This window comes from Salvelinus alpinus, chromosome 16 (assembly GCF_045679555.1).
Source record: "Salvelinus alpinus chromosome 16, SLU_Salpinus.1, whole genome shotgun sequence".
Taxonomy (NCBI): Eukaryota; Metazoa; Chordata; class Actinopteri; order Salmoniformes; family Salmonidae; genus Salvelinus; species Salvelinus alpinus.
In genome coordinates this window covers 39,259,853-39,285,201 of record NC_092101.1, presented here as the reverse complement: position 1 = coordinate 39,285,201, position 25,349 = coordinate 39,259,853, and the positions used below count along the sequence as shown (strand labels likewise).

At 42.2% G+C, this 25,349-nt stretch overlaps 1 protein-coding gene and 1 pseudogene across 2 annotated transcripts; one reads left to right on the top strand and one right to left on the bottom strand.

The window, feature by feature from the left end:
* The first annotated feature begins 173 nt into the window (after nt 1-173).
* mcoln3b (mucolipin TRP cation channel 3b) lies at nt 174-8,514 on the top strand. 2 transcript variants are annotated; one of them, XM_071346181.1, is made up of 14 exons: nt 174-263; nt 1,019-1,239; nt 1,557-1,724; nt 2,676-2,829; nt 3,408-3,489; nt 3,738-3,834; nt 4,134-4,233; nt 4,387-4,499; nt 4,804-4,950; nt 5,031-5,132; nt 5,249-5,371; nt 5,527-5,733; nt 5,972-6,099; nt 7,847-8,514. In XM_071346181.1, exons 2-14 carry the CDS (start codon nt 1,021-1,023, stop codon nt 7,899-7,901), a joined length of 1,695 nt encoding a protein of 564 aa, XP_071202282.1. In that variant the 5' UTR covers nt 174-263; nt 1,019-1,020; the 3' UTR covers nt 7,902-8,514. The 2 variants fall into 2 exon arrangements, with proteins under 2 accessions (XP_071202282.1, XP_071202280.1); XM_071346179.1 differs by lacking the exon at nt 174-263 and adding an exon at nt 279-488.
* A 123-nt stretch (nt 8,515-8,637) lies between these two features.
* LOC139541491 (G-protein-signaling modulator 2-like) lies at nt 8,638-22,106 on the bottom strand (annotated as a pseudogene).
* Nucleotides 22,107-25,349: the final 3,243 nt, after the last annotated feature.

Genomic DNA, 25,349 nt, shown 5'->3' with positions numbered 1-25,349 from the left:
GGATATTATTCTTCACATGGAAAATATTAATCATATTTATCCAGGCTACAGCAATACTTGAATATACAATTAAAATTGGATAATGTTGAGATAATTGTCTGATGAAATAAACTGTCTAATCATCGGATATACTGGTTACTACTGTATCCCATCTCAAGTGGACTGGGGACTCATTTTTGGATACATTTTGGATCGCAAATGTGACTGACCATTCATCAACTGACATCAATAACAGCCAATTAGCCAGCAACCAAAAGTAGATGGTAAGGAGCCTATCAGGACCATTTCTCAAATGATTGATCCCAGTCAAGTGTGCTCGGGACGGGTCCAGTTGGGCACGTTGGGTAGCATACTTTTTAGCTTGTCCCCCACTATGCTGCATGCTTAGTGTGCTGTTTTTGTGTTGTTGAGCGAAATGGTGGAAAGTGATCATGTGTCAGAATGTGAGATGCGGTTTGTTATTCAGCACTGCTCGGGTCAAAGCTCAGGTAAGAAAGCGAGCGAACCTGATCCATTCTCTCATTGTCTTCCGCTAACTTACTTTCCGAATGAATGAATGATGACAAACGCAGAACGAATGTACAGAGAGCGAAACAATGTCATGATGATATGCTACCAGTAAAGGCAACGCACATACCGTGTTGAACAAACTGAATGCCTATTCGTAAAATGCCCATCTTGCCAGTGCCACATCATTTCTGCAAGGTGTCCTTGTTCTATTTGCTCACCTGGGTGTGCAAACTAGTCCAACACAATTACAGGTGTCAGTGTCACCAAGAATGAGGAACGGATACACTGCACACCATTTAAGTTAGGCTATTTATCAAGATAAAGTAAACCATTTGCCTGGTGAGCAGGTTCTTATCCCACAGCATGTTTGGAAAGGATTTGTGAATAGTCTAGAGTTAGGCTATCAATTGTGTAAAAGTGAACACTGTTGAACACAGAAATAGAAGAACTAGAATGGGAATAGATTATATTTCTATGATTAAACACGTATTGTTTCTATTTCCTTTAGAGATGGAGCACTCAGGTGGTTTGTACAGCTCTGTGTACGAGCCAAATGGGCATGCTGCCTGGGCAGACGAACAGCAGCATCAGGACAAGGAGACAGCGGACAACCTCAGGAGGAAGATCAAGTACTTCTTCATGAACCCCTGTGAGAAATACAAAGCCCGTGGACGGAAACCATGGAAACTGATGCTCCAGATCATCAAGATCGCCATCATTACCATCCAGGTACTGACCAATGAGCGAACAGTCAACAGAGACGGGGTACTTTTTAGTTGTTTAGTTCTGAACTATTCCATATCCAAACCTAAAAAGACCCAACATAGAAATAAATAAATAAATAGAGACAGACACAGCCATATCCTGATCACACGAATAAGCAGTGTCATAGTTTTAAACCATCCCAACTATACCAGATGTATGCCATATCCCAGTACTCATTGACAGTGGTCACCAACTTTTTCATACATAGTGATGGAAGCCACTATATATGGCATTTTGTTGGAATGCATCCTCTGTGTGTCATTAATAACTTCTCTTCCCAGTTGGTGTCTTTTGGACTGAGCAATCAGATGGTGGTAACCTTCAAAGAGGAGAACCTCATGACATTCAAGCATCTCTTCCTCAAAGATTACGTGGATGGCCGTGGGGACTCTTATGCTGTGTACAGGCAGGATGAGGTGTATGAACACATCTCTTACATAGTCGATAAGGTAAGGACAGTCAACAGCTGCTATCACATTCTATCAAACATAAACTGTGATTGGAAATTAATGATATACAGGGATATCTCCTCTGTATTGCTTTTTGTTTCTAATTGAGGACAGTAGGTCAAACCTGTGAGATGTTAACCGGTTTTTGTTGGCTGGAAATCAGAAGCTAGTTCTGACCATTCCCTCATCATCCTGTGAGACTCTGTGTCCCGAAAACTCAAAATACTGTTTACCAGGTGTATTCCCCCTAGTCCCACCACCTAGATAACAATATTTTGCATCCTCAGGAACAGTTGACAGTGACATAATGGCATGTGATTGTCAAGCAGCACAATGGTTTACTCCTTTGTTTTGTCACATTACGGTCAATCATTGGTTGAGTTTTATAGGTAAAGTAGCTTGTATAGTTCTGTCCTCTTAGAGGACTTTGTACAGTACCTAGCTCCTTTCATTTTTTATGGCTTATTGCTGTGTAAAGGTAGTGTTTATGGAGCATGATTCCAATGAAATACCTACCCAATGTCTGTCTATTTTTATTTGTGTTTAGCCTCCAACTTCTGTTCTGTCATAGCTTGATAGTTCACCAACATTTTCAAGTTGTACTATTCGTATGTACAGGATACACATGGTATACACCGTCCAACGAAATGCTTACTTGCAGGTTCCTTCTCCACAATGCAACAACAATAAGAAATACAACATTTGAATATGAACATAAAGTAAATGGCTCAGTAGTATAGAATAAACATTTTTCGCATAAGTATAATACAGGAAGGCACAATTTATAGTCCAGTATTTACACATGTATCAAGGAAGGGGGGATTGGGGGGCAAGTGTTAAAATTGTGCAGTATTCATGTCATCCCTTGTCAAACATCTTTTGAGTAAATACAGTATGTGATTGCTTACTTTTTAATGTTACAGTTGTCATTGTTTTATGTCCTAATTGTAGTATTCCCGTCTGCGAAATATCACCGTTGGTAACCATGCCTATGAGAAGAAGGGGGACACCTATTCCCCTCTGTCTCTGTGCCAAGAGTTCTACAGGAACGGAAGCATTTCACCAGCCAATGAGACCTTTGATATAGACGCACAGATTGAAACTGGTAGGCTAATGGTCGCTGTATACTATATGTAATTTGCAGTTTAGCTTTCAGTGGTGTGTAAGAGTTGCCTGACGACTCAAACTGAATTCTTCCACTGCTCTATTGTTCGCTACATACGTCAGTCTGAGACTGCCATTATTGAAGTTGTTTGTGGTGACATCAAAATGAGCGGTGTTGTACAAAGTAATCATCAATTGGATCATCTCTAACCAATCAGAGTATCAAAGCCAATGACACATTTTCAAAGCGCTGCTTTACACACGTGTGTTCTGGGACCAATCAGACGGTCTAGAATGGATTTCCATTCTTGAAATCGTTGGAGAGGCATTCCAATCCAGACTCAATGCGGAGAAGAAACTAACGGCCATGGGTGTATCATTTGGCCAGAGCAAGGAGTTTTGGTAGCCAGGAAAGTCTAAGATGTTCGACATGCTTTAATCACTTTATCAGAATGGTCTGAACAGAACGTTATGATTTGGACTGAGGAGGTTTTGATAAATCTTTTTAAATTCAGATTTTTTTTATTTATTGCTGAAATGTTTTTAAAAGTCACCTTTTGGTTATTTACCCCACAACAGAATGCCTTGAGATTGTTCCAGTGTTCCCCATGGGAAGCACAACCAAGGATGATCTGTTGAATTTCGTTGTGCATTTCAAAAGGTATCAGGCCGTGATATTAAACTTAGAATTTTACAATGCATACTCATAAGTAATAGAACTGTATCCACTGTATACTTTTAACAAAAACATAGGTTTTTTTGCTTATAGTAGATGGGTGTGGGGTGACGGCTCTTTAAACAAACACATTACATAATATTCATAACTGGATCCCTCGTGTTTTTGTCCTAAATGTAGGTTGTTGTACTTGTCAGTGATTAGGATACTGTATTTATCTTTGTGACTTGCAGATTGTTGAATGTGAAGATCAAGTTCACTCTGAAGGCCATAAACCTACAAACAGTCAGAAACAGAGAGCTGCCAAACTGCTATGACTTTGATGTCACGGTATGTCATCTGACTCCAGGCTGTTTCTCTACCTCACCTCACTTATTGGCTAGGTAGATTATAGACATATTCCCAGTATGACGGAATGTTCTCTGCATTTAGAAGTTTGTTCCCATTTTTATCAATTTTTATCCATTCGAGTTCCACTGTTTTCTTCAAAGTTGGTAGTTAATTATTTGAAACTTGAGAAAAGTATTAGGTGTGATTGGAATGCTAGCTAGGGCTTGGCCAGTTAAAGATTAACTCTCATACCCTTTCCTTCCGGATTTAAAAACCATGTGTCTTTCTCTGGTTAACAGATCACCTTCAACAACCAAGCCCACAGTGGCAGAATAAAAGTCGACCTGGACAATGACGTTGATATAAATGAATGTAGAGACTGGAAAGTTACCGGGGCCTGTATGTTCAGTGTATAATCATTAGCCTTTCCTCTTTCATTTTAGAGCCATCTGTATTTGAAAGAAAGGGTGTGTTTTATAAATCAGAGTTCTGCAGTAATTGTTTTCAACCAATCATTGGCAGTGTTGTTCTAGTTTAGTTTTCTCTCCCCAGCTCCCAAGAACATCTATTACCCACTGCTGTTTGACTGTCTCATCATTGTAACGTGCATCACCTCTCTGGCCCTCTGCACACGCTCTGTGCTCAACGGGATACGGCTACAGTTTGTAAGTCTACTATTCTGCCCTACAAAGGCAAAGTGCAGTAACTACGAATTTGGTAAAAAAAGCTTTAATCTGTTATGGCCAGGTATACTATCTGATTAATGTGGTATTTAGTTCCTTGACACAAGAACAAGCCAGTCGATCAGAATATGTCATGAAGTACCAGAAATTGCCGTCTGTCTAATTACGTAGGCACTGCACTTTTGCAGGGCAGTATTGTCAACAGTGAATGGTGAGTGAGGTGAGGGGTTTTTGTGTGTAATGGCTGGTTTCTGTAAAGCTGTCTGTATCCGTCTCATTTTTCCAGGAGTACACAGACTTCTGCCTAGTCCGTCAAGGGAAGGTTCCATGGTCCGATAGGCTGGAGTTTCTGAACGGCTGGTATATCCTCATCATCGCCAGTGATACACTCACCATCATCGGTTCCATTCTTAAAATAGAAATCCAGACAAAGGTGAGTGTGACATGTTATTCGCATTAGCCTTCACACATTACACAAATATTATTAGTCTAATTTGTATGCTTTTCTCTCAGATTCTCACCAGTTATGATGTCTGCAGCATCTTTCTTGGAACAGGCACAATGTTTGTTTGGATCGGAGTCATACGCTACATGGGATACTTCAAGAAGTACAATGTAGGACACTCGTGTTGAATTCAACACTTGATGCTTCACACAAGACATTATGTTTTTTTAAAGTGGAATACTGGGTGAATTCCATTGATCTGTGGATTGTGATTGGTTATTCCTAGATTCTCATCCTGACCCTGAGAGCAGCTTTCCCAAATGTGGTTCGGTTCATCGGTTGTGCCGGAATCATTTACCTGGGGTACTGTTTCTGTGGCTGGATCGTGCTCGGGCCCTACCATGAGAAGGTAGGAGATCAAACGAGGGTTGAACCCACAACCTGTTGGCAGTGTTATCACTCAACCACACAAGTGCCAGGGGTTTTTAACAGCAAAAGGAGGCTTTAACTGGATTTTTTTTTAAAGGTGTTTTTACCATAACCTTGTCTGTTTTGTTCTGTTAGTTCCGGACCCTGAACACAGTATCAGAGTGCCTGTTCTCGCTGATCAACGGAGATGACATGTATCCCACCTTCAAGTACATGAAGCAGAAGAGTTACTTGGTGTGGCTGTTCAGCAGAGTCTACCTCTACACCTTTGTCTCGCTCTTCATCTACATGATCCTCAGCCTCTTCATCACCCTTATCACTGATACCTATGACACCATCAAGGTTAAGTTTCATTATAGGCAGTGTACAGCCGGCAGATATTGAATAGTTCTGGATGGTGATTTGCTAACCATATGTCTAAACTAAACCCTTACCTTAACAGATTTCCATGCCTAATATTTAGATCTGATGGTCAAATATGCACTTCTGTTATTATAACATTTCACTTGCTTTTTGTTACAATACTATTCAGAGTAAAAACATTTCCTCACCAGAACAATCCTATCGTTTTGTTTTGCAGCAACAGCAGCAGGAAGGGAGCCCAGTGTCGGAGCTGCATTGTTTCATGTCTGAGTGTAAAGATCTGCCCACCTCAGGACGCTACCGGGTAGAGGGGGAGTCTGGCTCCTTCACCTGCTGCTTCCCCAGGTGAGGACAGACTTAGTGGCATTTTGTATTTATTAGGGATCCTCATTAGTTGCTACCAAGGCAGCAGCTACTCGTCCTAGGGTCCAAGCACATCAACGGCACTACATTACATATAAAACACTACATCAGATAACATTATTACACAACTACATATCTACTATACAAAATGTATAATACTACCATACAACAATATTACAATGTACGTGTGTAGAGTGCGTGTGCTAGCGCTTGTATGCGTGTCTGTACCTTTGTTTGTCTCTTCACAGTCCCTGCTGTTCCATAAGGTATATTTTTATCTATTTTGTTTATTTTTTACATACTGATTGCATCAGTTACCTGATGTGGAATAGAGTTCCATGTAGTCATGGCTCTATGTAGTACTGTGCGCCTCCCATAGTCTGTTCTGGACTTGGGTGTGCTAGTTGTTGAAACAGACAGCTCGGTGCATTCAGCTTGACAACAGTTCTTACAAAAACAAGTAGTGATGAAGTCGATCTCGCCACTTTGAGCCATGAGAGATTGACATGCATATCATTTTTAGCTCCCCGTATACTTTTAAGGGCCAGCCGTGCTGCCCTGTTCTGAGCCAATTGTAAGTCCCTCTTTGTGGCACCTAACCACACGACTGACCAGTCGTCCAGGTGCAACAAAACTAGGGCCTGTAGAACCTGCTAGTGTTGTTAAGAAGGCAGAACAGTGCTTTATTATGGACAGACTTCTCCCCATTTTAGCTACTGTTTAACAAAAAAAAAATGTTTAACTAGGCAGGTCAGTTAAGAATAAATTCTTATTTACAATGATGGCCTGTCATGGTCAAAATATATTTTGACCATGACAGTTTACAATCCAGTTACTCCAAACAGTTTAGTCACCTCAACTTGCTCAATTCCAACAATTATTCATTACAAGATTTAGTTGAGGTTTAGGGTTTAATGAATGATTTGTCCCAAATACAATGCGTTTAGTTGTTGAAATATTTAGGACTAACTTATTCATTTCCACCCATTCTGAAACTAACTGCAGCTCTTTAAGTGTTTCTGACGTGTATATTGTTGAGTCATCCACATAGGCACATTAGCTTTACTCAAAGCCAGTGGAATGTCAGTAGTAAAGATTGAAAAAAATAATGGGCCTAGACAGCTGCCCTGCGGAATTCCTGATTCTACCTGGATTATGTTGGAGAGGCTTCCATTACACCCTCTGTTTTCTGTTACAGGTAACTCTTTATCCACAATATAGCAAGGGGTGTAAAGCCATACGTTTTTTTCAGCAGCAGACAATGATCAACAATGTCAAAAGCCGCACTGAAATCTAACAAAACAGTCCCCACAATCTTTTTAATGAATTTCTCTCAGCCAATCATTTGTGTAAGTGCTTTGCTTGTTGAATGTCCTTCCCTATACGTGTGCTGAAAGTCTGTCAATTTGTTTACTGTAAAATAGCATTGTATCTGGTCCAATTTTTTACTAAAGTTTACTAAGGGTTGATAACAGGCTGTCAGAGGTTACCTCTAAAATATTATGTTCTGAGTCTTGAATTCTGGACCACAGCAGAACCAGGGTTGGGGGGTCAATTACATTTCAATTCAGGAAGTAAATTGAATTTCCAAATCAGTTTACTTGAAATATAATTGACTTCACCCTTAAAGGAACCAATACAGGTTATGTGAAGTGACATGTTCTTTCAGTCCAAAGATTAACAAATGTAACTTTCAACTAACCTGTCAATTGTTTTGTTTTCCCCCCAGATGCAAGGACTCACGAGAAAGGCTGAGCTCTGAATCAATAGACTCTGAGCCATAGTGGACCTTTTATCAGTCAGAGATTAGTAAGAAACCTTACACATAACCATGACCAGCACTTTACTGTACAGTTTAGCCCAGCAAAACATTGTCCTGTACTTCTAGACCTGTTTTAATCTTATTCACCAGCTAACTTAATGCAGTAGCAATTGAGTCTGGGGATGAGGTTAGACCTGTTATAAATTGTCACTGTGTAAGTTGCCTGTTAATGTACTAAAGTTGATGACCACAATGATATGCACTGATGAATGTTGATTATTTGAATGTACTGTAAATATCAAAACATGAATTGTTCAAAGACATGGGATGGCAACATTAATAAAATGAATAGCACAAAAAAGTTGCTATTCCCTAAATGTATTTTTCCCAAGCCCAGTAGATTGCAACATTTTAGTTGGATTCCCAAAGGGCAGTTGGCATCTAATCACGAGCAAGGGTTGAATTGGAGTGGACACGGAAATGCAACTTATTTTTTGTTAAAATGAGGCTTTATTTCCTCAAGGTGTGCATACACCGGAAGTAGAAAACATTGCGGGCCTGTACAATTTTTTAACTCTTCCATCAACATAAGCTTATATATATATATGATACAAAACAAGTTTAACTATGAAAAATCTGTTAAATTGTCAGTTTATTGCACTGTCTGGGTCATTCACACACAGAGAAAGGCTGAAAGAAGCCCAGTCAACATAACAAAAAAAGTATGTAAAATCTCTGCCAGAATAATAAGTCTGTACATTAGGACTCCATGATTTCTAGAGTAGTTTGGGGGGTAGATCCATTTTCAGTTAGGGCTTTGGTAGAGGAATGCATCGGTGTGCTGGTTTCTGGGCTGAGAGAAGCTGAGGAGAGGTAGAAGTAGACTAAAGCTGGTCAGTTAGGGGTGGTGGTGGGACCCGCTGCTCGTCCATCCGGTTAGCCTGGGAGCGCAGGATAAGGCTAAAGAAGTCCTCAGCTGGGACAGTAGGACCTCTAGTGGAGGGAGAGGGTTCTTCACACCGCTGGTCATTCAGTCTTGAACCCTACACAAGCACATCGGGACAGACCGGATTGTGATCTCAAATCAGCAGTATCAGTAGTCTTTTTCAATAACTTTGGTACATGAGTTACCATTCATCTTTACAATAGGTGCTAATTCATTATGTAAGCAAATATAGGCTTATACTAACTTCATTGTCAGAGAACCAACTAAAATAGGCTATGTCTTGATTACCTGGCACTTGACTAGCATGTCAAAGAAGACGTCGTCAGCCTGAGGCAGCACTGGTCATCAGGCGACTGAGCATGGGGTGGGGCCTGATGGACTGATCGGAGGTGCTGAGACGTAGACCGGGGAGGCTGTTGCCCACGCTGGCTCTCTGCTCGTCCAGTTGACTGCACTGGGAGCTGTCCTGCAGATCCAGGAAATGCCCAGGCTCCGGGTTGGCCTCGCATGCGGAAGTAGCTACAAGAGGTGGAAGAGGGAAGGGAGGTGAGGATAGAATGAGTGGAAGGAAGTAGTTTCAGTTTAGCCTGAAATCCACTTCTCCAAAGCAACCTTTTTCCCAAACCTGTTTTATTTATCATAATCACAAAAATCTAACAGAGTAAAATAACCAGCGCATGAGCTCCTATCCCCAAACAAGAGAATAAGGAACAGGCATGGATAGGCATTGGATGACACTTAGGTCACCAAGTGCAACATTGGTGGGTGTGGCATGCAGAGGGGGGCCGGGGTAACTCACATTTCCTCATGGCTACGGGCGGGGTAGTACAGGGAGAGAAGGGATCGGAGAGACGGCTCTCGCCGTCCAATAAGGAGCACCTTTGGTCGTCCATTCTGCTGCCCTGGAAACGACTGAGGAGGTCGAAGAAGCCATCGTCACCCAGAGTGTCAGAACATCCGATCTACAGGAGAAAAGATCAACAAAACACCCATTAAAACAACCAGAAAAGACTGTCACGACAAACATCAGAAAGACTATTACTAAGGCGAGCATGTAACAATAGACTGGATATACCACATTATGGATCTACTGTAGTGAAACCACAGTAGGCTGTTGAAGCCATAGGAATAGAATTTAAAATAATAGCCAGACCAATTCTATTATTTCTATGTATAGACATATCTCTATGGTTAAAGCTACCTTGCCTCCAGACGTATGTGTGTCCATCTCTCGGGCCGTGGGCTTGTTGCTGGTGTCCTGGAGGACCCCATCTCTGGTAGGAGAGCTGTGTTTCTTGTGTTTCTTCCCTCTGAACCGGTTGATGAAGAACAGTTTGGAGGAGGCCTTGGCCATGCTGGATTTAGGGTTAGAAGGCCTAAATACATCTTCGTCCCAGTTCTGTGGTAATGGCAGACGGTACATGAAACAACACAGAGGGCAGGGGGTGATAGGTGGTGTCTTGGCAGTTTAGTTGAGATGTCACTGCTGCTATATAACCAATCAATAAAATCAACATTTACATAAATCAATACAATTGTAACATGACTGATGAGAGACATTTCTGCTCCTAAGCCTATGTGAGTGTTAATATGCATGTGTACTGTACATATTTTTGTACACACTTCTACAGTTGTTTTCTCAGGGCCCAGTCCTATATGCTCCAAGTTCTCCATACTGTTACTCCTTCCTTCTGACTTCACACCTGAAACAAACATCAGAGGTGGGTATTTCTCCAATATGGATCAACAGGCATTCGTGTCACTTTGCCAGGCTTGCACCTGGACTGACTCCGAACTACAGATTTGTGTAGGGTTCAGAATAATGAGTATAAATGGAATAATGGTTATTTTTAATAATAATAAATGCCATTTAGCATACGGTTTTATCCAAAGTAGGAATCAAACCCACAATCGATGTTGCAAGCGCCATGCTCTACCAACTAAGCCACAGAGGACCATTTTTATTTAAACTAAACTCAATAAATATAGTTTATAATAATAATAATGTTACAGGTAGGTAGGCCTGTAGGGACTTACCTGGTAAGGTATCCTGCTTCCTGTGGTTCTCAGTCAGAACAGAGCTGTTGTTGGTGTTGAGGCTTGAGCTTGGGTTCTGACCCAGACCCAGCACTAACTTCAGGTCTGCCATATTCATCCTGGCTGTTGCCTCACCATTTTTGTCTCCAGTCTGGACCAGATACAGGATGAGAAGAGAAAAGGGAGAACTAGCTACATAAGAACATAACTTAAACATAGCAAGGGAATAATGTGCCCATATAGAGTTGAGGTTTTGTTGTCATCGCCCCTCCCCTCAGTTATTTTATCCATAGGGAATTCGCAGAGTTGTGATTTATTGGATAATAATGAGCAGGTTATTTCCATGTAGTTCCTCCGATGCGCAGCAGAAAGAGCTGTGACTAGATAACAGGTACTGATAACATGCATTAGATTGGGAGGAGTACACAGTTGACCAGTAGCAGTAAATAGACACCTCTTTGGATATCTCCAGATGCTTCTCAGCAAAGTGAATGGCCTTCTGATGATTCCCCAAGGCTGTGTGGGCATTTCCTAAACTCCAGCACGCTCTGCCCTCCCCAACCCTGCACAAACAGAGAGAGGAGCCCCAATGAATTTAGAGAACACTTCACTACTGTGATCACATTGAGCATGTTCAACAAAGCATGTGTGTCCAGGGTAAAGATGATAAAGTAAGTAAGTAAGTAAGTAACAATCAAGCTCATATTGAATGCACATGCTGATTCCATAGACTGTAGAATCCCTTTTCATGGGCTGTTTTCCTGATGTCATCACTTGTGTCAGTAATCTGATGCTGGAGCTGGGTGTCTCTGTGGGCCTCCATTGATTACTGTGATGTATCATTTTAGCCCTGTGGATCAATAGCTAGTCAGGACCCCCATTCAGGCCAACCCTCCATCCACACACACACAACAGCAAATTCAATTAAACTCTCTGATACATATTCACCATTATCTTTAAAAATAAATTCAATGCACATGTTTACTTTCCAGGTTAGAATGTTTTTGCATTACTCTGTGTGTGTGTGTGTGTGTGTGTGTGTGTGTGTGTGTGTGTGTGTGTGTGTGTGTGTGTGTGTGTGTGTGTGTGTGTGTGACACTACATGACCAAACGTGGCGGCGAGCTTTACCCCACTCCAGCCGACATTTGGCATTGTGCATGGTGATCTTAGGCTTGTGTGCGGCTGCTCGGCCATAGAAACCCCTTTCATGAAGCTCCAGACGAACAGTTCTTGTGCTGACGTTGCTTCCAGAGGTAGTTTGCAACTCGGTAGTGAGTGTTGCAACAGAACAGACGATTTTTACGCTCTTCAGCACTCAGCAGGCCCGTTCTGTGAACTTGTGTGGACTACCACTTCACGGCTGAGCCGTTGTTGCTCCTAGACATTTCCACTTCACAATAACAGCACTTACAGTTGACCGGGGCAGCTCTAGCTGACTTGTTAGAAAGGTGGCACCCTATGACGGTGCCATGTTGAAAGTCACAGAGCTCTTCAGTAAGGCCATTCTACTGCCAATGTTTGTCTGTCTATGGAGATTGCATGGCTGTATGCTCAATTTTATACACCTGTCAGCAACAGGTGTGGCTGAAATAGCCGAAACCACTAATTTGAAAGGGTGTCCACATACTTTTGTATATATAGTGTACCTGTCCTTGAGCTCCTGTGCGATGATAAGGTGTTTGAGGTGGTAGTCGATGGCTCTCTGGTAGTCCTGCTGCAGTGTGTAGGTGTTCCCCAGGCTATAACAGGCCTGAGCCTCCACAGCCTTATCCTTCAGCACCATGGCCAGCTGCAGAGTCTTCCTGGGTAGAGGGGGAGGGCAGAGGCACAGACAGGTCAAGGGTCAGAGGGTGAGTAAGGGGTCACCACCAAAAACTAGTCTTGCTTGTGTAACTGTGGGCAGAGACTGCCAAAACACTATATTTCCTTATCATTTTCACCTCACTAGAACTCCTTCTCTTCTGATTGCTTGCCCTCACTCATGTTTATTTATTAAGTTTATCAAGTTAATTTGGACAGGGACAATGTACAACAAAAACAAACATCTCAGAAGTAAGAAGGGATGCGTTCCACCAAAGTTGCACCAGAGTTAGCGAACATCTGTCAAACAAGTCTGGACCAACTAGAGAGCACTAGACAGGCGTGTCTGAAAAAGCACTGGGCCGCTGAGTTTAGTAATCTACTACTCACTTGTAATGTTCAGCCGCCACTTCAAACTGGTCCAGGAAGATGTAAGCGTTGCCTAGGTTATAGTAGGCCCTCCTCTCAGCCGCCCTGTCCCCAAACTCCTTAGCGATGAGGAGACGCTACAACAATAAGTTAAAGAAGCAGATTGGTCATTGGTTACAGGTTCTCAATCCCTCTACATAATAACGGAGAGATCATGCAATACAACATTATCTACACAGGGATGTCCATCCCTTTGCCACAAATGGCCCCCTATTGCCTATATAGTGTAAATAGGGCGCCATTTGGGACGCATCCTGTTATAATCTATTACCTTGACTGTTTATGGATGCAAGTCAGGTTCTATGCTGCCACTAAGTTAGGGTATGTACCTGTCCATGGGCCACCACAGCTCGCTGGAAGTTTCCGAGCAGATAGTGTGTGTTACCTAGGTTACCATAGGTCCGCCCCTGTGCTGCCCGATCCCCCAAGTCCTTCACAATGGAAAGGTTGAATCTATGGTAAACAGAAACACACACAAAATATATAAAAAGGTAACACATTTACAAAAGTCTATTTATTCACAGACTGTCATTTAATGTAAAATGTCTGACTTATTTTTCAGCAGACACCATCATAGATAGTGTGTTACGTTTTTAATTCTAACAAAAGTCACATTTATCTATTGACACATTTTAAATTTTAGAAACGAGATTAACTCACTCGTAAAACTCTGTGGCTTTGTTCAGAGCGACCTTGGCCTCCTCAGGGATTTCTCCTGGCTCTGCTCCAGTCCAGCAGATGCTTTTCCCCTTGGCATGGTAAACGTTGCCAAAATTATACAGTGCTCGGGCCTGCCCAACCTACATGCACACACAGGCACCACCACACAGGAACAGACCAATATAACCAACGTTGTAATTATACACTTAAAATACATTACCCAGCACACAAACACAGGGGTCGGGCGTCAAACTATTCTAGACATCAGCACATAACTATGCCTCAGTTATTCTAGTTCTCCAACTATTCAGCTATGGGAGACCAAGCTGCCTGTTATGGCCACCACCAGTGGTCACCAGCCCGAGTCCTGGAGAGTCCTGGGTATTCACGCTTTCGTTCCAGTCTAGCACTAAATCTCAGTTAACCAAGGTCTTGATGTTTTGGTTGAATGTTTGAATCAGATGTCTTAGTGTTGGGCTGGATCCACGATCAGCACACCTTCTAGCTTTCCAGGACCAGGGTTGATGACTACTACTCATTACAATTACAGTATATTACTTGTACTCACCTTATCGTACATCCCTCTGGTAATGTCATAGTGTCTTTGGCAACAGACCACTGCTTCATCAAACCTTCCCAAAACCTTCAAAGTGTTCCCAAGGTTACCACTGGCTTTTGCTTCTCCAAGTTCATCTCCAATGGTTCTGGAGAGAAATCACATCCCCACACAGAATCTTAGACATGTCAACGATTTACAGTACCATGCCACTTCCCCAGCTCCCAGCTCTCATTTCTTCAGACGTTTACCTTTAAGAGCTTAACAAACCTCGCCTTGGAACAGTTTTCAAGGGCAGCATAGCTTCTCGTTGTCATACTTGCCTAGTCTTATGACGTCTTCACTTGAATAAAGGCAGTGGCTTAGGGCAGACCTTAGGTTCTAAGGGTCATGGCGGTGTTGTGTAGAGGTCGACCGATTAATCGGAATGGCCGAATAATTAGGGTCGATTTCAAGTTTTCATAACAATCGGAAATCGTTATTTTTGGACACCGATTTGGCCGATTTTAAAAATATTCTTTTACACCTTTATTTAACTAGGCAAGTCAGTTAAGAACACATTCTTATTTTCAATGACGGCCTAGGAATGGTGGGTTAACTGCCTTGTTCAGGGGCAGAACGACAGATTTTTACCTTGTCAGCTCGGGGATTCGTTTTTGCAACCTTCCGGTTACTAGTCCAACGCTCTAACCACCTGCCTTACATTGCACTCCACGAGGAGCCTGCGTGGCAGGCTGACTACCTGTTACGCGAGGGCAGCAAGAAGCCAAGGTAAGTTGCTAGCTACCATTAAACTTATAAAATACAATACATCTTCACATAATCACTAGTTAACTACACATGGTTGATGATATTACTAGTTTATCTAGCGTGTCCTGCGTTGCATATAATCGATGCAGTGCCTGTTAATTTCTCATCGAATCACAGCCTACTTCGCCAAACGGGTGATGATTTAGCACTGTCGTTGCACCTAACCATAAACATCAATGCCTTTCTTTAAAATCAATACACATGTATACATTTCTAAACCTGCATATTTAGTTAATATTGCCTGCTAACAGGAATTTCTTATAATTAGGAAAATTGTGTCACTTCTCTTGCGTTCCGTGCAAGCAGTCAGGGTATATGCAGCAGTTTGGGCCGCCTGGCTCGTTGCGAACTGTGTGAAGTCCATTTATTCCTAACAAAGACCGTAATTAATTTGCCAGAATTGTACATAGTGTAACCGATGTGAAATGGCTAGCTAGTTAGCGGGGTGCGCGCTAATAGCGTTTCAATCGGTGACGTCACTCGCTCTGAGACTTGGAGTAGTTGTTCCCCTTGCAGAGTGTAGCGATGGGTAACGATGCTTCGAGGGTGGCTGTTGTCGATGTGTTTCTGGTTCGAGCCCAGGTAGGGGCGAGGAGAGGGACGGAAGCTATACTGTTACACTGGCAATACTAAAGTGCCTATAAGAACATCCACTAGTCAAAGGTATATGAAATACAAATGGTATAGAGAGAAATAGTCCTATAATTCCTATAATAACTACAACCTAAAACTTCTTACCTGGGAATATTGAAGACTCATGTTAAAAGGAACCACCAGCTTTCATATGTTCTCATGTTCTGAGCAAGGAACTTAAACGTTAGCTTTTTTACATGGCACATATTGCACTTTTACTTTCATCTCCAACACTTTGTTTTTGCATTTTTTAAACCAAATTGAACATGTTTCATTATTTATTTGAGGCTAAATTGATTTTATTGATGTAATATATTAAGTTAAAATAAGTGTTAATTCAGTATTGTTGTAATTGTCATTATTACAAATGTAATTTGGTCCTCCAATAATCGGTATCGGCGTTGAAAAAGCATAATCGGTCGACCTCTAGTGCTGTGTACCTGGTCAGAGTGAGGTCATGGCGGTAGTGTGCACCTGGTCAGAGTGAGGTCATGGCGGTAGTGTGCACCTGGTCAGAGTGAGGTCATGGCAGTAGTGTGTACCTGGTCAGAGTGAGGTCATGGCGGTGCTGTGTACCTGGTCAGAGTGAGGTCATGGCAGTAGTGTGCACCTGGTCAGAGTGAGGTTGTAGCTGTGTTGTGATGTCATGGTGGTGCTGTGTACCTGGTCAGTGTGAGGTCCTGCTAAGTGTGTGTACCTGGTGAGGTTGAGGTCGTGGTGGTGCTGTGTACCTGGTGAGGTTGAGGTCGTGGCGGTGCTGTGTACCTGGTGAGGTTGAGGTCGTGGCGATGCTGTGTACCTGGTGAGGTTGAGGTCGTGGCGATGCTGTGTACCTGGTGAGGTTGAGGTCGTGGTGATGCTGTATACCTGGTGAGGTTGAGGTCGTGGCGGTGCAGTGTACCTGGTGAGGTTGAGGTCGTGGCGGTGCAGTGTACCTGGTGAGATTGAGGTCGAGGCGGTGCTGTGTACCTGGTGAGGTCGTGGCGGTGCTGTGTACCTGGTCAGGTCGTGGCGGTGCTGTGTACCTGGTGAGGTTGAGGCGGTATTGTGTACCTGGTGAGGTTGAGGTCGTGGCGGTGGTATTCTAGAGCCTTGCTGTACTCCTGCAGGTGGAAGTATGCGTTGCCCAGCTGGCTGTAGATGGCGCTGAGGATCTGGAGGTCCTCTGTGCCAACCTGGATTGCCGACTCAAAGAAGGAGACCCCGGCACGGTAATTCCCCACCTTACACTGCCTCTCCCCCTCCAAGGCCAACTCCAGACAAGACGTCTCCATCCTAGAAGGAGAAGAACACATTATAGCCCATAGTCTCTATGTGTGTGTGCGTGATCAGACTGTCTAGGAACATAAACTAATATCAGAGGAAATTCAGGATAAAACAACATTAAAAGCCAACAACAACAACCACCACTTGACAACAAATATACACATACCATGAGATAGAAAAAAGCAAAAGGATCAGTTACGGTCAGAGTACTGCCCCATTCAGATCTGTTTGCACACATGACAACTGCTATCATTGTCAAGCCAAACATGGCATGACAAGAGTTGGCATGATAGCACAAACAGACTGGCACTCAAACTGGCACAATTACCGTGTATGGATGAAGACCATCATGAAAATAAAATAACCGCCATAGCCGTAAATAAAACAACAACAGCTGACTAAAGATGGGACCGCCACGAATTTATGCGATTGAGTCAGTTTCGGCCATAACATGGACTCTTAAAAATGTTATGAAAATTTGTTCAGAGTTTCTAAACCCAGAGGCCCAACATCGTGATACTTCCGGGGACTCCTGCAAAGCAGACTTGGCAGACTCGACCAGGGTTTGGGAAGTCAATGAGATAAGCTAAAAATGATTCCCTAGTTGTTCATTTTCTCGATTTCTAAAGGCACAACCTAGATTCGAGCCAATGTCTTAAGTAGCTAAACATGTTATTACTCCAACTTTATGAAAATGACAAACTGACACGTTTTTCTTTTAGCCAAAGACAACTTTACCGAAGGAGTGACTTTCGTTTGATGGCATGCACATGCGCAGTTCGTCGTGACAACTGTTAGTCCCAATGACGTGTTTCTGAGCGCAAGTTTAGCTAGCCAACGTCGCCATGACATCGCCTAAAGCTGTGATCGGGGACTTCCGTTGGAGAAGCAGTTTCTAAAAATCTTCATACTAAATCATCTTTGCTTTGTTGCGCCTTGCAGAAACAAGCAACTGGGTCTTCGGTTGCCTAGAAAACGCACCCCACAATGCAGCAGCACACATAAATATAATCAAAAGAAAGGGCTTGGAACCTCTAACCCTGGTAATTTGACTGGTAAACTCATGGGTACACTCGCAATGGCTGTCTGGTATTGTGATGCAATAATTTCCATGTTAATGTAGAATGTTCATTAAAATTATGTTACTGATGTGGCTCATGCAATGGAATGTATTGTTTGTAATGTCAGTTGAGTTGAATCAACAAATCATAGCACATATTTTACACATTTTACAGCAGTCCACCCATCATGCCATCATTGAAATGACTGGGGATGCCTGTTCTATATATTCAATTTCTATGGCAGCACATGCAGTTAGTAGCAGATGGGAGGAGAAAATGTGTAGTCACACAAATTTTTTGCCTATTCAAACAGTTATTACGGTGAAGTGGTCATTTGGCTGTCCAATTACTGTCATCCAAAATTCCATGACCATCACAGCCCTACACCAGACCAATGACATGGACTGTAGAAATACCTTGTCATGTTGGTATACAGAACCAAACTTCTCTCCACCAATGCAGTTCGGCTCCACAGCACACCCATATGTGTTTGTGGTTAGGATCTGCATCTATACTGTAGAACTCCACAGTCCACACCCTGCCACCACTGGCTTCTAAAACAGCTGTGGTTGGTTACTCCTCCAGGAAGTTCTGTTGCTTTCTTAAAAGGAAAGGCTTCAGGCTTCCTTTCATGCCACTACAGATAAAGACAGAAAAACAATAACAAGTGATTCCATATGCTCTCTCCAGGATAGTAATGTCGTTCACCAGACTCTTGGGCTATTAGCCTGGGGACGAGATTATCTACCAGGAGAATATAGTGCTGAGGTGGTGGAAACTATGGGATTATTATGACATCACATCATTATTAACCTACATCATGGCTTAGTCCAAGCATGACTCCCACCTCCATATGGCACAGCATATTACATACAGCCTGCTGTATGCATGGGGTCTGGAGTGGTAAGAACATTGTCAACTCAATCCAATACCTGAAATACAATAACCACCTGCTCTCCTCATACCAATCAAACACTTCCCAGCATCTGATTCAAACTTTAGTGAACATTAGCTGAAAAATAGCACTTCACCACAAACCAATGTCCATCTCAAGACAAATCGTTACAGTGATTAGAGTTATATTAGAATATAATGCCTAAGTTTTGGGCCAGTCAAGAGCAGTCTTCAATAGACCTCAGTGCTGTAAACAACATACAGTACTGTACCTGTAAACAACATACAGTACTGTACCTGTAAACAACATACAGTACTGTACCTTAAAACAACATACAGTACTGTACCTGCTGCCTCTTTTCATCCTCACCCACTCTCGGACCCTTGACAGGATGGACATCTCAAGCTTCTCGATCACTCTGTCACTGGTTATGATTGAGACCTGCTCCTTCAGGGTGAGACAACTCAGCTGCTGTCGTTTCGCGTGCTGACACATACCGAGGACGGTGACCTGTTAGCCAGCCCAGACACAGCCAAAAAACCTCCTCTCCCTAGTAAGACTCTCCGCCAACGACACAGTCTCTAAAACAGTCTCTCTGACCTGACGTAACAGCACAACTTTGGGCTACAACTGCCTTCTGTCCAGAGATTCCTGACCCCTCCCAGTTGGATGTCCAGAGCGTCAAATCTTTTGTTGACAGTTCAGTCAGGGCTTCAGTCTCCGGGTAACGTTAGGTTTTCACGTACAGGAATGGGTTCAGGAATTGTAGTGACTACAGTAAGCTGGGCTAAGCCGACGGCTGCATTTCTGGTTCAGTCTCCCTCCTCATCTGGGCCACCGGCTGGTGTGTGTCACATCTCATTAGCCAGCATGTTCAGAGGTAATTACAGGGGCTACTAAGTGGCTCTGGGGACAACTAATGCACTCTGTCAAACTCACTCCTTTTTACTGGTGTCACAATAAAGCAGTTAGCCATAATACTGGACACTTATTGAAAGATGTTATTGTCTTGAAACAGATCTTAATAAAAAGAGACGAGATGAGATGCAGTGAACCCGTACATGAGATTCAGTGAGGTCGGACTCTTTAGCCGTGTTCACATTGGCACTTTGAAGTGACTCAAATCCTATTTATTTGCGTATCCAATTCAAATCTGTTCTTTTTCCTGCATTCTGAACAGACAAAAAGCACATGGAATCGGATATTTCAAGTCACATTTCAAACCACCTTTGTAGGTGGTTTGAAGTCAGATACAAATCTGATTCCTGGCCATGTGTCTGAAGGTCAAAATCGGATTTATTTGCCCTCAAGTGTTTTTTAGATTATTAGTTGGTATATCTTGTTGCTTGCTAGCTACTCTGTTGACAGTTTGAAAAGAACATGTGGTAGCTAATTAGCTTGTTAATTGTTTACAAACAAATTAGTGAATGTGCTAGAAAGCAAAACAGCTAGCTAGGACTCATTTTGAAATTTGGATTATCTTATTCTTTAAGGCTTTAAAAGTGTTCTTACCCTATGATTGTGAACATCAAAGCAACTGAGAAATGTCCATAGCAGGCATTGTCACCTTAGCTTGCTACATAACTTCTGAATGATAGGAAGCACAAGCACCACCAATCAGTCTACACCACTGCACACACACACCCCGTTACTATGACAACCAGCGTAGCCTTGTCAGCAAACGACTGCTGTCTGAACACACATAAATCCGATTTAGTCATTTGTAACTTGCTGTTTGGACGGTCATTAGTCCAAAAAATATTTGAAAAACAAAACTGATTTGAGTATTGAGGCCTGCAGTGTGAACAAGGCTTAAGTCACAGATATCATGAAGTCAGATACTACAGCAGCATATCGAACAGGGTAAAAACTCCATTCCCCACAATGCACTCTTGTAGCCCTCTCCTTATCCTTCAATCAGGTAAATAAAGCCAATCTGTAGAAATCCACTTGTGTGTATTTAGTGCATTAACTCATTAATGACTGTCCTGGCCCAAGGTGCCCTTGGCTTGGGTGTATGCTATGGTCAACCACTATGTCCACAAATTAGCTTTCACAAGAACAGATCAGCATCAAAGCTCCACAACCCCAACTGACCAGGCACTGGTTAGGTCAAGCCTCTGAGTTAGGCTATATTGAATTAAGGTTTTGGTCAAGGACATGGCAATGACATGAGATTATTTGTCTGTTGACCTGGATCTTTACTCCCATGAAATGAGGCAGGCTATTTTTACAAGCAAGAGAGACGTTGCTATGCAATCTATATGATATGGGAGTTTAAACATAGAATTCCCTGGATTGGATTCAATCCTATGGCTTTCTACCAAAAACCTCAAAGGCTGTTTGTCAACACATGTCAACGTATTCGACTGACAGGGTAAGTGAGGTTCTCAGACTAGGCCTATATTCCAGGAAAACCAGTCTGTGAAATGACAATAGTATACATTTTAAAATATTCTTCAGTTCAGAAACACGCTCCAAAATGGAGAGTTCCCACCAATGTGTGGTTGGGTTCACACAGTGTGCACTGTGGAGGACAGAAGCCAAACTGTATAGACATTTGAAAGCGAGTCAATCGCTTGAGGATTCTCATTATTGTTTCATTCTGCTATAAAATATTGACAGGAACGAGACACTGCTTACAACCCAGGCCTCTTTTGCCTACTCCAACAGGCCTCTCAACTCCATATCACTGGCCTCCCACTGGGAGGTAGGTTTACTGAGACTGAGAACACCCCCGTCATTGTCACCACAGGGAACACAGACTGAACACTGAATTAACCAAAATACACTAAACACAATACATTTTCGATAATACGCCAGATATGATTTTTAGTATACTCCTTCCCTACTGCCCTGGGAAAATAGTTTTTTCTTGAATTAGACTATGGTATAATTTGTTATAATATTTCTTATTTATATAAGATCCCTTTAATTGATAAGCACTCAGCAGCAAGTCTTCAACATTCCAAAAAGGGCAGCATAGTTACATGCCCAAAACGAGAGGAGAGAACACACATACCTGTGGCGGACATGAAGAGCTTGCTGCTTGTCCTGCGCACTTAGCAGAGAAACACTGGTGTCCATTTGGGTGCATAGCAAGCAGAGAAGTCCTTATGTGATCCACATTAAAACCATGTGGGGTAAAAGAGTGCTGTAGAGCATGGTGGGGGGATCCCAACCAACCATCTGGGAGAAATACAATTCAGTTGCTTAAATAAATCTAAACCAGATGCAAACAAATTCAAAAGGAAGTCATGAAGCTACTGCTGTGTGAGTGCCAGAGGGCAAGAGACACAGTGACACAAATACCCCACACAAATACTCTACAAGGGAACAAAGACCTCGCACAGGTAAAGTAAGCTCCCCCTCTCTCATTTCACTTGTTCCACTCTCCATCTCTCAATCACCCTCGATCTACCCATCTCTGTTCCATTAGAGGGAAACTGGAGATGCTGGGTGAGGGCAAGGCCTTATTCTCCATGTGCAGCACCATAGCAACACTGACCCACTGACACAGGTACAGTAGCCAGAAGCTGCATCAGCTGGACATATGTATCATATGTAATGGTGAAGGTCATTTCCATGTAAAAGGAGCCATGAGCACCAACATGTGAAGTTCATAGGAGCATATCAAATGGTGTCAAATGAAATATAAGAGTCTATATTTTGGGGAAATTAAGGCATAGATATGTTTTTCAACCATTTTCCATCCTAAAAATGTGGAAAAAGCAAAGGCTTTGATTTCTGGTCACAGTTAGAAAAGGGTCTTAAAAAACATCTACTAGAAAAAGTCTTGAACAACCCCCCCCCCCCCAGGAAGTTACCGCCACTATTTTGATGTGATTTTCTGTCCTTGAGAAGAATGCACGTTTAAGTTCCACATCTGAAGAATGACAAAGGCTACTTATACAAATTGTGTGTGTGAATTTCCATGTGGAGTTGATAAACACCAACAAATAGGGAACTGACAGCTGTCAGTGTAGCTAGCATTCTAACCTTATCTATCTAGCTACCTATCCATCTTTCTAACCTTAACATTATCTAGCTAATGTTATCTGTTGCTTTTTTAACTACACTGTATTCAAAAGATTAGCCAGCTGGCTCTATGGCTGGGTCTGGAGCTGGATTTGTCATAAACATTGATTTAGGGGAGAATATTTTATACTGACTAGCTAAATAAGTGAACATTTACAAATGATCCAATGGATTATGATAATGTTCTGGTAAAAAAAAAAGTGGAGGTGCAAAAATAAATTTGCACACACTATTTTAATTTGCTCCGTGGCTCAGGCAGCCAAGTGGACACAAGGCTGTTTGGCTCATCTCAGTCGCAAAGAGGAATAACTGTGCAGCGTTTTTGGATTTATAAACAATGACATGCTGGTGGGTGGTAACATTAAAATAAAACCCAGCCCTGAAACGAAATGTAGGATGAAAATAATTTGTGTCACATCATAGGAAAAGACACCACATTCACACGGATTTGCAAAAGTGGGCAGTTCGGATTTGTCACTTAAAGCCCAAAATTATTAAGAAATTATTGACAACCTTGATAAAGGTCTATTCCACATTGGTTCAACGTAATATACAGTCATTGCCCACTGGGCAATGACTTTATAAAATACATAATTCTATATTGTATGCTCAAAAAACGTGGAAAATTATATTATTTTATACTAATATTTGCTCAGAGAAAGAGATTGTTAAAAAAAAATATATATATATATATCTCAAAAAGTTAGTGGTCAAAAATATTAACACCCCTAAAAAAGTGTATAAATAAAGTAGCCAAAAGTTTAGTATTTGGTCCCATATTCCTAGCACAAAATGACTATATTAAGCTTGTAATACGTTATGTAATACGTTACGTTATGTTTCATATTATTTTTTGCCCAATAGAAATTAATGATAAATAATGTATTGCCATTTTGTAGTCACTTTTATGATAAGAATATAATGTTTCTAAACACCTCTACATTAAATGTGGATGCTACTATGAATACAGATAATCCTGAATTAATCGTGAATAATGATGAGTGAGAAAGTTACAGAGGGTCAAAGATCACACCCTCAAGACATGCTAATGTCTCACCATTACCAATAACATGGGAGATTAGCATGCCTTGGGGGTATGATCCTTGACCCTCTGTAAAGCATGAAACACACAGAGAATCTCACTGCAGTAGGTACTTATCACAGTGGGAGGCTGTTCTTTCTCTTGCTAGAACAAAAGCGGTACTTGCTGCGTGCTGACCCTGGTAGTGATGATTCTTCTTGTAGAATTGCGATGTTTGTCACTGGCCAACAACTTGACTATGAGCCAATCAGAATGCACAAACCCCTATCTGGGGGAGCAAACAAAAAAAAGTGGAAACAAATCGGGCATTTTCTCTGTACATCCATGGATGAGCCAGTCACACTTCATATGCAATGTAGGCTATGGGATGGTGTACAAGCGCAATGCACACAACACTAAACACTTCCTCCAAGCTAGTGAACAACTGTAGCTAGTATTGACATAATTCAATCACAATGGATTAGCTAGTTTCCATGAAACAGCTGCCAAGTCAGTGCAGTGTCCTTAGCTTGCTAGCAACAGTATGTTTTGCTAGCTAGCGAATATACTAAACGTGAAACATAAGACGTCTATGATTGGTAGAGATTTGGTCCGGTCAACCAAATTTGACCGTTTGGGGGAGGAGCTCATTAGAATAATAGCAAAGGTAAAAATCTGTCGTTCTACCCCTAAGCAAGGCAGTTAACTGTTCCCTGGGCACCGAAGACGTGGATGTCGATTAAGGCAGCCCCACGCACCTCTCTTATTCAGAGGGGTTGGGTTAAATGCGGAAGACACAAATGATAGTCCCACTAAGCGCAAACCAGATGGGATTGTGTATCGCTGCAGAATGCTGTGGTAGCCATGTTGGTTAAGTGTGCCTTGAATTCTAAATAAATCACTGACAGTGTCACCAGCAAATCACCCCCACACCATAACACCTCCTCCCCCATGCTTCACGGTTGGAAATACACATGCGGAGACCATGGAAACAAAAATCTCAAATTTGGACTCCAGACCAAAGCACAAATTTCCACTGGTCTAATGTCCATTGCTCATGTTTCTTGGCACAAGCAAGTCTCTTATTTTTATTGGTGTCCTTTAGTAGTGGTTTCTTTGCAGCAATTCGACCATGAAGGCCTTATTCACGCAGTCTCCTCTGAACAGTTGATGTTGAGATGTGTCTGTTACTTGAACTCTGTGAAGCATTTATTTGGGCTGCAATTTCTGAGGCTGGTAACTCTAATGAACTTATCCTCTGCAGGAGAGGTAACTCTGGGTCTTCCATTCCTGTGGCGGTCCTCATGAGAGCCAGTT